The 15,660-nt window shown below is 36.0% G+C and overlaps 1 protein-coding gene across 5 annotated transcripts in view; it reads right to left on the reverse strand.

The window, feature by feature from the left end:
- BICC1 (BicC family RNA binding protein 1) overlaps nucleotides 1–15,660 on the reverse strand; it is a 115,085-nt gene that overhangs the window by 22,253 nt on the left and 77,172 nt on the right. For 3 of the 5 annotated variants that reach the window (XM_074830409.1, XM_074830408.1, XM_074830406.1), the window contains exons 4-8: nucleotides 7,237–7,316; nucleotides 5,909–6,067; nucleotides 4,926–4,979; nucleotides 3,769–3,963; nucleotides 2,560–2,811 (exon numbers count right to left, since the gene is read on the reverse strand). In XM_074830409.1, coding sequence (XP_074686510.1) covers nucleotides 2,560–2,811; nucleotides 3,769–3,963; nucleotides 4,926–4,979; nucleotides 5,909–6,067; nucleotides 7,237–7,316 — 740 coding nt within the window. Of the gene's footprint in view, nucleotides 1–2,559; nucleotides 2,812–3,768; nucleotides 3,964–4,925; nucleotides 4,980–5,908; nucleotides 6,068–7,236; nucleotides 7,317–14,059; nucleotides 14,176–15,660 lie in introns of those variants that run through there. The other 2 variants (XM_074830411.1, XM_074830410.1) reach the window with 2 other exon arrangements.

Here is a 15,660-nt window from a genome sequence, read left to right on the forward strand (position 1 = left end):
AAAGTTACAGAAATTAATATCAGAAGGTCTCACCAAAAGCTTGCTGAATGAAAATGCAACTAAATGTTAACAAGAAAAACAGGAAAACGAGAAACTTAAGTTGAAATGTCAGGTTTTATAAGCATATTAAAAGGCTCTTTTTTATGCTACTGTTTTGGTTTTGTATGCTTAGAGCACCTACATGATGAGAGAAACAGGACCAAATAATGATCTTTGACAGGAACTGAGTAAACAAAACTAAGTTGTCAATGACTTAGGTAATTAAATATAGTACAAGTGAAAAACCAGCACATAGTTTTAGTAAGTAAGTCTCAGTATTTTTTAGTGACAGTCACAATACAGCTGTAACCAAAGGGTTTGGGCTGAGGGGAAGATATAGAACAAGAACATTTTAAAGACTCCAAACCCATCTTGCTCAGATAAGTATTTAATTATAAAAACACTACATATTCCTTCTTCCTTTTACAATTTGCCCTCATCATGAGTATTGTTGTAACTACCATGCTGAATATTTTCTTGCAAGCAATATGCAATATATTCCTGCAAGCAATATTAGAAGAGCTGAGTCTTGTGATGCTTGTCAGAGATAAGAAATATTCAGAGTTTATACACCATAGAATTCATAGGCTTCTCAATGAAATTAGTTACTAGTTGTTATTAAAGTTTCCATTTAGACATACTGCTAAGCAACTTTTAAAAATAGCTCTAAGACATTACGTGAGTCCTACTGTAAGGTATCTAGGCACTGTGTTGCATTTTCTGTTGATATTGTAAACTCTGACTCAAATTTAGTCTCTTATGAGAATTACAGATCACAATTTAGTAGTTCAGAGAAATGTTACAGTATTTCTTTCCTGGGTACTGATGTTCAGATGCTTCTAGATAGTTATTTCTAGGAGCTCTGCAGAGATCAAATCACTATTTTTAAATCCCCTCTCCAATTCCGTAAGACACTTGTACTGCCTAGCTGTGAAACAGCATCAGCTGTTATTCTGACTGAATCAGAGGAGCTGGCAAGAGGCAATAACAACAGTGACCATGGCACAAAGGCCAGCGTGCAGTCACACCTTGCAGGAAATCCCTCCACAACACAGAAACCTCATCCCACTGAACAGTGCCTGAGAAGAACGCGAATCAAGTGAAATTTACTTCAGAAGCAGCTGAGAATGACTGCGGCTGTCTATTTAACATAGGTATCGGCATGGCTGGCACATTTGCATGATTTATCTGAAGCTGAAAAATACTGGTTTTACTAATTTAGGACTCGGAGGCAAGTTTTTATCTAGTTAGTTACTTCTTCCCTCAGCTTTTCAAATTTGTTGTTAACAAAGATACATTCTTTCTTTGCAAAATTTGCTTTAATACTTGTTTTATCTACAGAACTGGAAACAACAGTTTTGGGACATGTAATGCCTGTGAGTTGAAAGAGACCAAGTCTCCTGGTCAGTACAGTTCTTAAAGGGTGATATAGTGGATGTGATGTGGGATATTAAGTTGTACTGATGTGTTTGGAATTAAATCAAATGTCAATATTTCAAAAAAAATGGCCCTTACATAGTTCTAAGTTTCTAGAGCAAAGGTGTACTTTGATGTTTATATGACAGCTTGTTTACATTTCCTTCTATTTCATGAACCTCCGGAAAAGTACAACTTAAACCTCATCAAGGAAATACACAGAATAAGGCTATCTCTTAGTATTTACAGACAATAACCACCTAGAATACAATCATCATTAATATAACTGTATAAACAGAAAGGCACCATGTTTTTATTTTCCACTATACAGCAAGGCACAGTGCAATGTAAGAGAGATTGAGGACTTCTGGTATTTAATGGTATCATGGTTTATCGCGATACCAACTTTGAATTGGAATTGAGTCCAATCCTCCCATGTGCTATTCATAAGTTTCCATATATATAAAAAACATGTACAAACATCAGTACTACAACAATGCCTAAAGGCTCTTGTGAAGATTAAGGATGAATATAACAAAAATCTATACAAGTAATAATAATATTTATCACCAGAAGTATTTTAATAAAAGGCCTTATAGTACTGAGGGTATGGTACTAGAAAGAACGTAAGACTGCAGAATGAGTCATTATTTCGTATGACTCCCCAGTTTCCTTGAAAACTCACCCACATAGGAACTAAGAAATTCCTGCCACTTCCTCACAAAAGAAACCTACTTACTTAACAAACATGGAAAAGGCAGGTCAGCAAAACAAAACCCACCACCCAACAACAAAACCCTCCAACAATCTGCCTTCTACTCAGAAGCATATTTTTCTCATAGATTTAAATTGCTTATGCTGCATTTATATTACCTAGGTCATCTTTCAAATCATGATACCAGAGGCCACAAGTATTTTAGACAACTACACACACTCACAAAACACTGACAAAACCAGCACTCAACTGAACCATCTTTCCGCAATGTGAGTAGTAATCCCTCCTCTCTAAGCCTAACTTACATTTAACCCATAAATACATGCAGAAGGAGTATATTTTCTATGATCTGGCATTTTTTTCAAGCAATTTTCACTGAAAAAATTTACCATGAGATATTGCCTGGCAAGACAGACAGACTCAATTGTGCCCTGGAGGTAGACAGTGGATTTCTTCTGTGGGTTACTAGGGTCAGGGAAGTGGATCTGAGCACCAGTCCTCTGCATGATATGTTTGATGTTACTGCCATTTCGACCCATCATAAAGAGATGATGCTGCGCTGCAATGTCTAGCTGTGTGCTCACAGGGATTGCAGAGGCCAGGCTCCCAGCTAGGTGTTCTAAAAGCATGGCTGTTCCTTCCTGCAGGGGAAAATGCAAGAAAACAGTGAAACAGTGCTCACAGAATGACATTTCAGACTGTTTCTTTACTTGCATGCATTCCACATTCAAGATTAAGAAAATTCTGTTTTGTTTAAAAACCTGATTGATTTGTTAAAGGTAACAGATGGACTAAACTCTGCCATGGTAAAAGGGAGTACGATGATGTCAAATGGTTTGGTCCCAACACGCCTTCTGTGTCCACATATAGCAATAAGAAAGGCAATAGAGATTTCTATGGGTACTTGCAAAATTTGTCTTTCAATTTTGGCCTAAGATGTTCTTACTGGCTTGAGATACATCCATCCGAGACCATAACAATCCATCACGCTGCCAGTTGTTAAGAAGGAAACTTTATTTTATTAAAATAAATTGGCTCATGGCAGTTCCTTTACTTGACTGTCAAATTCACATCTCCCAATCCTGGTTTTGGAAGACCAGTTTTATTGACTGCTAGTGCAACTTTCAAGGTTATATATTTGAGAGCACACTGAGAAGACCAAAGCACGAGGAATTCAGGGGGAGGGGGTGTGTGTTTTGCGGTTGGTTTGTTGGTTTGTTTGTTTGTTTTTGGGTGCAGGGGGTGTCGGGGGGTGGTAGGTATGTTGTCTTGTGGGGTTTTTTTTAATTAAAAGATGGGTAAGGTTAGGACATATTCCGGAATTACTGGAAACCCAAACAGGTGTGCAAGAGATGAAAAAAGATTAAAAGCTTAGCACAAACAATGCTAAGTCTTAAGCTTAAAACTATCTTCTACACATTTTTACACCTCACCTATACCAGTTAAGTTCAAAAAAAACCCCCCCTCAGGCTTCACAAGTGATTATACAATAACAAAATGTACCGATGAGGCAGGATACTGCATTAATATAGCTCTTAAGTATCTAAATTAGGAATATATTTATGACATGCAGAGACCTACTTCAGAAGACACCTTACCTTCACAGCACTAGTGTTATTTTGTGACCCTCTGACAATGACTGTAGCACCATACATTCGAGAGCGTTGTTTAAAGGAAACTGAAATATTATACGTCTGACATATATGCTGAATTGTGGGAGAATTAGGATCTGGGATTGGTTGGAGAATTCCAGCAATAGGCAATTCAAACATAAGTACCAATGGAAGCAGCTCCTACAACATTGAAGAGCAAATATTGAAAACTGAAATCTCACTCACTAAAACTACAACAATTTATTGCTGAATCATAATGTATTGGTCCGTGATGACTAAACTGACATGATAAATTCTCTGCCCAGGGTTTGTTGATAAAAATAGTTTTGGGTTTTGCATAGGCTTTTTAGTTTGCGTGAGTTTTTTTGGCTGGGTTTGTTGTGTGGTTTTTGTTGTTCCCCCCTCCCCCCCAGTAGGAGTTTTTGCAACTATGTAACAACAATAAAGCCAGGTAGTTTCCCATACTTAACCATGAGGACCTCCAAATAAGTCAATATTTGTAAAACTTCCTAGCGAAGTCTCTTTTATGACATGGATTAATTGGAGCTCTGCTACAAAGCTACATAAACATCAACTTCTCTCATGACTGTAAAGACCAAGGTTGTGTGACATACCTGACCTACAACAATTGTGAAAATTTTTCATAATTTGATTTATAATTATGCATGCCAGAATACACATACAAGTCAAAACTAGAAGGTAATGATAGAAAAGTGCTATGAGTGGAGAATGGAACTGAATTTCATGAAATTATTTACACAAATTGTAGATGAAAATGGTTAAAATTAAAAAGGCAGAAATTGCCTTTCCTAAGTCAGAATGCCTGAGCTTCTGCAGGCCATCTGTGGAGGGTAAGTTAAGATGTAATTTTAAACACATTATGGGATAGTTTACATCTTGCTTATACTATAGACTTTGTGTTCAAGGTCCACCTTGGGCTAGTTAAAAATTTGGCCAGAATGCAAATCACTGTTTTTATAATACCCTTTACATTTTACTCATATGGATACTCACATTTGTTCCTATACTTCTGCTGTCATAAGACAGAGCCAGACAACCCTAGAGTTCTCAAAACTATATATATATTTTTTTTTCCCTTTCATGTGTTTTCAAGGGAACACCATACTGAAACAGACTATTACCCGAATTCTAACTCTTGCGGACTCCACTCCAGCTGGCTGTCCTGCAATAGACACCTGGAAGAACAAGGATGTAGAAAACATAGCATCACATTTTCAAATGAGGCACTGGAAAAAGTTCTTCAGATAAATGTGTTCTCTTCACAGAAAAAAAAAAATTAAAAAAAATCAACGTTCATTTCACACCCAGTGACATCCTAAGTGTTCTCTAAACAATAGTTGAAAACTAAAACCACTTAAAAAGTCTATGAATATTATAGCATCTTAGATTACATAGGCTTAAGCAACTAGAAAAAAATTGATACAAACAAGCAGTTGTTTGGATCAAACAATGGAATTACTACTGTATGCACATGCTCAATGCTAATATTTAACAGTAGGTTTTCTTATTTGAAATTACTGTATTTTTCTCAGCAGCCACTAGCACGCACAAGGGGGAATTCTAAATACAGTGATGGAAAAAAGTAAATATTTCACTAATATTAGCATTACAAAAGATGTACAATTCAGGTTCAATTACTTATTTTAATAAAGTAGAATTCTTATAATGAGACATTCATTTTTGCTAGCTATCCACCAGGTTTAGTTTTCAACTAAGTTACACCATAAGCTGAAAGCACCAAGAAATTAATCAATATGCTAAATAAGTCAGGTGTTGAACAGGAAAAAAAATTTACAAAAGCAGTGCTTTTCATACTGCTTCTCTACCATTCACACTAAGTTTTTGACTTCTGTATGCTCAAAATACTTTAGTTTTAAAAAATTAAAATGATTCATGAGCCATCACAAACAGTTTCCATCTGTTTTTAAAGATCTGCTCACTGAGGAAGTCCCATGCTTTCCACAGAGTATAAATACCAAAAATTTATTTCCCTGAACATGAACTCACCGTTCCCAAAAAACCCAAATTGACAAAAGAAGTTTAGAAATGTTTTATACTCTCAAGAATTACAGTGTAAATGAATTAAATATTAAACAATACTTACTTGGTTGCTTTTCTCTGCTTGATTATTCCTATTTGAGTCTGGAAAATGGATATGACATCCTGTTTCCTCCATCACCTTTTTAATATTATTGCCACCTTTACCTATCACATGAGAATGTTCTGTATGTGAAACATCCATCTTCAAGGTTACCCGATTGCTCTGGAAATCAAGCATCCATGATTTGTTCATAGCAGAACTTCAGTATTTTACAGTAATGTAACTTCAAGAGTGACATTCAGAAGTGTATTTCCAAATTATTTTTGCTGTGGCTTTACTTCTACACAAGTAAGATGTTTTCAGTACGGATCAGACAGGTGCTAAACCATTCACATTTTCTTTCCAGTGAGGAATTAACACGGAAAGAAACATCCCAAAGATACATCTTCAAAAATGTTTAAGACTTTTAAAACGCACTCTTAGTTTTTATCAACTCTGACTTAAATGTCCTTTTCCAATTCATTCTAATTTATTTCAACTGTGTTCTTTCAATTGCAGTCACACACCCCTGCCTGATCCAAAAAAATCATGTGATGAACACTTTGGCAAATCAAAGCCATGGGACCTAAAATAGTTTTTTTTTTTTTCTCCTTTAACAAACATACCAGATTTTTCTGGTACATCATTTTTTAAAATAATCAAACACTGCCTACGGCTGTTCTTAAAATCTATATTGTTAACAGTCCATAATAATGTTGCTAATAGTTGTTAAAAAACTGGCACTTGTCACTGGAATGTTTCTTTTGACAATCTGTTTAGAGAATCAAAAAGATGGCATACTACTTCGCAGAAGCCATATACACTGCCCCAAAAGACTTGCTATTGGATGAAAAGAAAATGTGATGAACATATGAAACCCCTGGACAAAATCTAAATGTTTTAGAAATTGTGGCCCTAATGTTTCAGAGTATTAGAATGCAGTGACAACTAAAAATAGAACTGCATAAATGCTCCTAAAATTGAATTTCAAGCAGAAACAAAATTTTAGGTTTGCTGAAGTGGCTGTATAATCTACTGTTTGCAGTGAAGCTGTATTCCAGATTTTGAAGCAAAAACCCAATCCAGTGAACAAACTATGTATGCTTTTAGCCATATGGCTGGAACTATTATTTCTACATAGTTCAGATCTGGAAAAAGTGCTTTAAGCAAGTATTTTCTCGTGGCATGCTTAAATATGTGTCTGTACACCAAATATCAACAGAAAGAATATATTGGAGCCTTTGCTTTGGAGCATCCATAAATACTTTCTGTTTAAATGAGCCCATATAAGAAGATCAATGTCACAACAAAATTAGGGGTTAAGGTGTCATTCTAAATGCGTTCATTCTTACTTTTGTGTCCAAGACAGACATGATTTTCTCTTTTGCTTCTTTAACGTTTTCCTTTTTTCCAGAGACTTTAATATGGGGATCTATAAAAGAAATAAAACCTTGTAAGAAAAATACAATAAAATATCTGTGAAAAAATTCCTCACTGCTTAAATAAATTTGAATCTATTATTTATAGTTCGGCAATAAACTGTACCACCAACCTTTGGGATTCAGCTAAAACCCAAATGTATTGTTCCATCCCTTCAGTCCCATGATTAGGATTACCAGATGAGTTTATTAAACATGTTAACCAATTAAAATAAATAGAAATCAAATGCCAAGTTTACATCACAATAATATAAACATTGTCTGCAATGCAATTATAGTTAAGCCATCATGTCTTCTCAAATATTAACAGAGGACAAGTAAAAGCTTTCTGACAGCCTTATGAAAGCTTAACACAGTGTCCAATAAAAAATTCAAACCCACCCTCATCATCACTTCATTATATTTAATTAGTTTGTAGAACTGTCCTTTGCAGTTTTAATGTGTCAATAAAGGTGCTTCCACCAGAAATTTTCTGACTGAAGTTACCAAATCAAATTTAAATGGTACTTTAATAAATCAAACCTCTGAAGTGTCAAGTACATAAATTGAGATTTGCTACTAAGCTATATGCCCAGGAGGAACACCAGCTGATGGCAGTTTTGCCCAGTGAGATCTAAAATATTGATTCTACAACACACTTCAGTTTACATGGTAATTTTCAGACTATTGTCTTTAAACAGCAGAAGGTGCTGAGCTATCAGGTACAGTTCTGCATCCTGGAATATACACTTGGTTGGAAAGTACAGAACTGACTTTGGAACTAAATCAAGTATCAATTACTTAGAAAAGTGTGAAAATTACAGATTAGACAGTTTAGCAGCACCATCTGGTGTCCAGAAGCATAAAGTGCCTCAATGCAAAATTACTGTCAAAACATTAAATGTAGATTTAATTAAAACAAACAAAAAAATTCCCAACTACCACCCAAGTGTCTAAGTATTAGAAACAAGGATATGATTTCTTCAGGTGATGCCTACTTCTCTTTCCCCAGTTCTTGAGTCCTCTGCCCTTTTTCAGTGTAATGGTGCTTTTTTCTCCTGTGATGGGATGAACTGTTCTTAAAAAAAATAATAGTTCTAATCCCTCTTCTGGGTAATGGATTAATCTAATTCATTATGCTGGACAGATACTTACATTTTAGGGTATATAAAAGGAAATACATTCTCAACGGCAGGAGAAAACATAGCCGTAACACAATATATCTGCCTTTTCCATCGTCTCAGTGATTGAAATCACTTCACTACTAAAGAAATCCCAAATAACACAACTGTAGATTGTAAACCTATTGTATTCAATTGAACATTGAAACTGTTTAAGCCATGCCTGGATACTCCAACAATAAAAAACCTTTAGTCTTTACCACTGGGAAGTTCTGAGCATATTCAGCTGGGGATACAGAAATGCTGAAGGAACACCAGATTCCCTGCCAAGTTTCATGAAAGTCAAGAAAAATGCAGCATTGAGTTCTGAGAAAGAGATATATTTCATTTTTAAAAATGGAAAAACTGTAGTCGCAAAAACATGGTATGCACATAGAATCTACAGAAGCTCCAAAAATCTGCTGCTTCAGCCTTTTTACAATGGAGCAAAGCAAAAAAAAAAAACCAACACAAAACAAAAAAACCCAACAACACCCAAATAGTCTTAAGGGCAATTTTTCTTTTCTTTTTTAAGTTGACAGTAAGCCATGTGGTTCTAATGTGTTTAAGCTGTGAATGATATTTGAAGTGGATGTCACAGGCAGAAATTCCCAGAAGCAGATTCTAGCACACCATGTATGCTCCAAGCGCTCTTTAGAGGCAACCAGGAAACACACAAAACCAGACCACCACTTTGGGGTTGATTTTCACATATTGGTAAACATTATGTTTTAATACACATTTGGCTACAAGTATGCAAAGTATCTGAAATCAATCCTGGCATCCTGTTAGTATCAAAGAAGATTACTACCACTCCATAATACTATTTGTTTAGCCACGGGTGAAAATACATTTTAGAATACCTATTTTTTTCCATTTCTCATCTCGGTTGGACTCCTCCTTTTTGTTGATACCAACAGCTTCAGAAAATAAATAAGTCCCATATTTCTACATTTAACCTTTCTTTGTTCTTTTTAGAGGAAAAAAAGCTCAATTACTCACTTTAAAAACAAAAGCAAAGAAGAATCCACAAGCAAAGAAACCACTGATGCCAGTGACAATTCGAAAATATGCTATGAAATCTTTCAAAATTGGTCTTAAGTACCCTCTCCTTACTTGACTTCTCAATGACAGTGGTTGGTAATGGATATGAAGCAACTTGTTTTTAAAAGTTAACAGAATTCTTCCTTTGAAACTTGCTCACTCTTTCCTTCAAGGAAAGACAATTCAGATATGACATCCACATCAAAATTTTGCATAAGAAGAGTTACTTGCACCTAACAGATTTTGAATTCTTTGAACTGGCTTTGTAGGAATTGAAAGTACACTGAAATTATGTATGATCTGCAGGAAAACAGGTACCCAAATAATACTGAATCAACAAAAGAACAGATCATTTCAGAAATTGATTAAATTTCAGAGGGCAATTAGATCATATAATCTGATTTTCTGTATATTACATTTCTTAATGTAACATTAAGACCTTTAGATTTCTTAAATATACCTCTCTGTGGAATCAATTAGCTTGTTTGCATTGCAGCTCCTCTGGAAAACGTGGAAAAGTGTAAAATTGTCTGCTCTAATGGTTCATCAGTTCCAGCCTCCCAGATTTGCAACTGATTTCTGGCACTTCAGGCTCATTGGTTCTTGTTCTACCTTTCCCCGCTGCCCCTGATATTAAAGAAGTTTTAGCGTTCAGTAGTGATTTCCAGTGAAGATCCATATATGCTAATCAAATCTCCTATCATTATACCAACTCTTTTTCTGAGCCCAACCCCAAATATTTTAGTTTGGCCAACCCTTATGAAAAATGAGCTAGAAAAGCTGCCTGTTTTTTTTCCTAGCTAAATTATTTATTTTCAAAGTAGGGGACTTTGTTTTAAAACCCTGTATCACAGGCAGATTTACCAGGAGATAATAAAAAGGCAAGTTTCTCCCAAACTTCTTGCAAACCCAGTGCAGATTAGACTCTCTGCTAAACAGAGAAAACCTGTCACTGATGGAATCAGCATTTACCTTCAATTTCAGCTTTCTAGTTAATCCAGACTATCTTGTGGAAAAGTCCAAAACTGGATAGCATCTGAAATTGTTTTCAGGTTTCTATCTGAGCAGGAACAAAATGACCATGTAAGGTCTTGGTGCATTAATACAAGGGAATAATTAAACCATTTGACTTAAGATTTCTAAACATTTTCTGAAGCTGTTGTCACCAATAAGGAGCCAAATACATTAAAAATGGTTCCAGACAACTTTACTTCTTGGCACCACAAACTTAGGGTGTTCAGCACTTGCATATGACAAGTGATGTCTGTTTGCTGTTGTATTTACATTAGACAGGGCTGAACATAAAACTTTTCCCTACCACCTATTTCCAGGTGAAATTATTTATTCCATTGATTAACAATTACATTTTTTAATTTAAAAAAAAAATTCTACCTTGCCTTAGTACTAAGACAAAAATGTTTGTTGGGTACAGCTCTACATGTAATATTTGAAATACCTACAGGGTGCGACTGTAGCAATGCATTCTCAACGACGTCCAAAACAAGATAAACAGCACTCTTAGAAGTGTGAAGAGGATTATCAGGCATAAAGGCATAAGCAGGTGTAATGTATGAACAGTACTGTCAGTACAGATAAGCATAGCATCACCCTCCAGTCAGTATCTAGACTGACCCAACTGACCACAGCACCTGCACACAGCCTTAAGTGGAACAAGACCACCCACTGAATAAGACCAACCGATTCTCACAAATGGCTCTTGCTGTGACTGGGGCCATAACAATGTCATTTTTGTCCAGGTGACAACTGGATCAGATCACCAAGACATGATGCCATACTTCATCCGTGAGGAACACTGGTTTTGGAACCTGCTGTTACGTGGAAAAAAAAAAAATCCATTTCCCTTTTTTTTTTTTTTAGCTTTTGAATATAAAAGTATACTTTGAATAAAACCAGAGTTAGAGCAAAAAACAGATGCCTACCATGAATGAAGAAATGAGACACCAAAGCTTTACAAACTATTTGTAAACACGGAACAAAGGCTTCAGAAGAAGTCTGTGTGCTAAAAGCATGTAAAGGTCTAATACTTTCAATACAAGTGCAGTATTAGAAACTGGAAAAGTGTTTGACTCATAAGAAATATGATTAGTGTCTTGCAAAAATCTAGAAAATGTCATTGTATAGTAATCTATCTTTTAATCGATTTTGATGGGCAGTACCTTTTTCCTTAAGAATGGAAAAGAGAAATTTAATATTAACAGATTTCCCCCCCCCCCCCCCAAGAATGGAGGAATACTTACATAAAATAGAAAGCTAAAGCTACACAAGAGAAAATGCTGGAAATTTTTCTCAACAGTCTTCATTTTGCCAGACTTCTGCCTTCAAGTGGTCTTTTATTGCTCCTATCCTCAAATTCCTCACTCCACACTTTGGCAGAGTTTCCACCTCCTCGGTCTTTGTCCACAGCTATACCAGCAAGCCTCCAGCTTTTTTGCTACTATTGTGTGCAACATTTCAGTAAACAAAATAAAATTCCTCTGAGCAAAAATACGTTTGTGCCAGTGAAATGCATCTACACTAACTTTTGCCTGGCAAGAGTTATTTCAAATAATTAAAACATTTAACTGTGTAGGCTTCTCCTGCAATTCAGACATTACATTTAATGTCTGGGCAAGCTCTTCAGACCACAGCTATGCATCTCGCTTGTTTACAGGATGAACCGACTTTACTTAAGTTACAGAAATACCACTATTCTAAAAATAGCTAGACAACTGGGCAACACCAGGGCAGATGACAGTCAGTCTTAATAAATAGCTGATTAGGATCTGAATAGCCCATGAGTATTATTGAACTTGAGCCATTCAAAGAAAAACAAAGACCAAAGAGACCTAGCATTTTTAAGGACAAGTTAAGAAAATATTTGCCCCAAAATTACTAGCAAACACACACTAAGCTATACGAGAAGTTAAAATAAAAAGAGAAAGCCAAATGAACACATGTAAGTTGGTATGTTCTCAACTGAAATAATGAGTACATTATTCACCCTACAACAAAATGAAACATAGCTCTATAAAACAAGTGAATTAATCAGAAAGGTGAAGTAGGACTTCCTATTAATATGGAAAAACAGATAACTGAATTGAAAGAGTTTATTTAATGCTTTTAAATAAATTAGGAAATACTGTGTGTACATTTGTTAGAGTGGGTATTCACTGACCAAACTAGATGAATTGATGATAGCCAAGATAGACTTGAAAAAGGCTCAATCTATTCCCATGGAGAAAAAACATTAAGGCTAAAAGCATGCAGCAAATGCTCCTGATTAAGGGCATATGCAAAGTAACTCAACTGAATAAGAAAGGAAATTTGTCACTTGGGCACTTCTTGCTGTTGGCTTATGAATTTACAAGAATTCCCACCCTCTCCAGTGCACCTCAGTGCACTTACTTCACCTTCCAGTATCTAAACCACAGAAGAAAAAAGCTACTCATGTAATTAAGGCAGAAGACAATGGGCTACTTCCTAATGCAGACTCCCCCTGTATCCTCAGACATAGCACTCAACAACATGGGCGTTCTTGTTTTGAGTTTGGGGTTTTTTTTTTTTCAGTTTAAATTAGACTGCAGCATCATCATCTCTGAACGAGATTTCAACTAGCTAACTTGGGCATGATCAAAAGCCTACCCAAAGCATCATAAAACTCAACATGGGCTGCAAACAATTAATAGTGTCTTCAGAGTAGACATATCCTGAGGCTCTGGGCATTCTAGGGGATCTGTCTGTTGTGGACAAACAGCTGATTACGAAACGTTCTTGGGAAGAGCCAGAACCACTGCCTATATGTGCACACGCATTTGAAAGACTCCTTGTTTTCTCAGAACTTTTTGACTCTTAACTTTCCCCATTACTGTGGCATCTAACTCCAAGCCATCTTTAGAAGAATTTCTGTTCTACTCATATTCTGAGTAGGAAGCTGAGAAAAAGTAAATACTTGTTGCACTGCTTCTGCCACAGGTCCACAAAAAGCAGTTTTGCTCTTTTTACATTTGGTTGCTGTTATGTAGTCACCCGAGATCATCGCTTTTTAAGCATTGTAACAACTGTGTGATGGTGAAGTGTACTATGCCCTCCTTACTTATCTCCATGATTTCTAAAAAAGTATGTATATACACATATACATATACAGACACACTTATACATAGATATTCATGAAGCAGAGACTTGGTAAAACACTGACCTTGCACACACACACACACACACGCCCCTCACAGAAGAAATGCTGTGCAATGTCTGTTAGAGCAAAGAATCTTGTTTCTCAAAGATTTCATAGTGTAGTTCAAAAGAAAACTTCAAAACCTGTAACAGCTACATTAAATAAAATGGCTCAAGTGAAATATCTGTTTGATGTAGCCTCACAAACAAAAAGAAATAAAATGAGGTGCACCTCTACATCAAATCATAGCTGAATCCCGCATCTGGGTCTCTTAGCAGCCTTGAAACATCCCAGCACAATACTGAAAATTAATGTTCAGAACGCTCAGAATTAAGTGAAATTAGCCAGAAACATCAGATAAGTGTTAAAAAAAATAGATTACCTGTACAACTTATTACTTTTGGAGAAGTAAACTATTGATGACTGGATTTCGGACCCAGTGACAGAGGAAATGAAGTTGAAAAGACTTCTCTTAAAGCATAAGCAAAGAGGTAAGACAAGGAAGAGGTAACAGAACATATGGCAATTTAAACAGAAAAGTGACCGGATTTGAAGGGAGAAGGGGAAGGCCAAGGTGGAGAAGAAGAGAACCTGAAAAGAAGAAATGAGAATGAATTAATTGTAATCACCCAGAGACGCCACGTCAGTTACACAATTTCCGTTTCTTACCACCATATTAGCTTGAATTCCTTATTTTACTTTTTCTAAAAAAAGTCATTAGGGACATTTTATAAATGCATTCAGACACTAAAAGGCACACGCCATGCTGCAATTCTGCTACTTCTTGGGCAGTTGTTCTTCAGTCTTTAGCCTAAGCAGCCACCCAAAGCAAGGCAATCTCTCAGCAGGACACAAAGCCTGTTATGTCTTATTTTTTCAGCATGGAACCAATGAATTCACAGTTCATTACTTAAATGTCTGTTGCCATTGTATCTCAAAGCACAAACACAGAACCACAATGCCTGGGAAAAAGAAAAAAGAAATAAAGGGAAGAAAAAAGCGATAGTATTATGAGATCAACATAATAGAGAATTTAAAAAACAACCTACAACATTCCTATCAAAAATAACACCATTATATCTTCACTGCACACAGGCTCGTATTCAAGGTTACAATTCTGATGCGTAAGCCTCGAGATAATTTTAGTTTCTTACACACACATTTGCAAAAAAGTCATTGTGGCTGTGTTTTGTAAATAAAAAGCATCATAACATCTGACTCGTGAGCCTAAATGCACGCCTCAGGCTCAACCTTCATTGCAAATTCTCCCACATTCAAATCCAACAACACTCAGTTTGTGTCTTCATGCTTCCTAATTACTGCTGCGCCTTTTAACGTCTTGTTGCTCTAACTGACTGCATTCCACTGCGTGAGCTGATTTTTATACAGCCATTGGAAAGTATTAATTCTGTGGCTGGAACAGAAGGATGCAGCTAGGGTCCAGCAAAACACTAGTGCACTAGATACACCTGAGTGAACAGGACAAACAGAACTGTCCTCTTGAGAACTGGTATGCAATGAAATATCAGAAAGGTGCAAGAACATGGTTCTTGATAGGACATGAGACACCTGGTGACTAAAGCCCAAGACAGCTAAACATAGTATTTTTGGTTATGATTACAAATACTCATATTACTTTCTCTGCTTTAGTATCACACTTCCACAGAGTGAAATGGATTCTCCCCAAAAAAGTTTCGCTTTCCTGGATTATTGTATTTTTAGAGGTTATTATTTCAACTGTGTTCCTGATGAACATGATGAACAGTTTTTTTTGTTTTGTTTGGGTTTTTTTCATTTGTTTTAAATAAAGAGAAGAATGAAAAGTCTAATAAAGAAACATCTGTAGAGTATTCTTGAGCTAACCAAGTAGGAAAAACTACATGAAGTACATGAAAATTATTCTTATTCCAAGTTACAGCAAGGCATAGTCAGACCATGCACTGTGAGCGTATCTGTCTTTCAAAGAGTACCTCTAAGCTTCTC

This window comes from Strix aluco, chromosome 7, assembly GCF_031877795.1.
Source record: "Strix aluco isolate bStrAlu1 chromosome 7, bStrAlu1.hap1, whole genome shotgun sequence".
NCBI classification, from domain to species: Eukaryota; Metazoa; Chordata; class Aves; order Strigiformes; family Strigidae; genus Strix; species Strix aluco.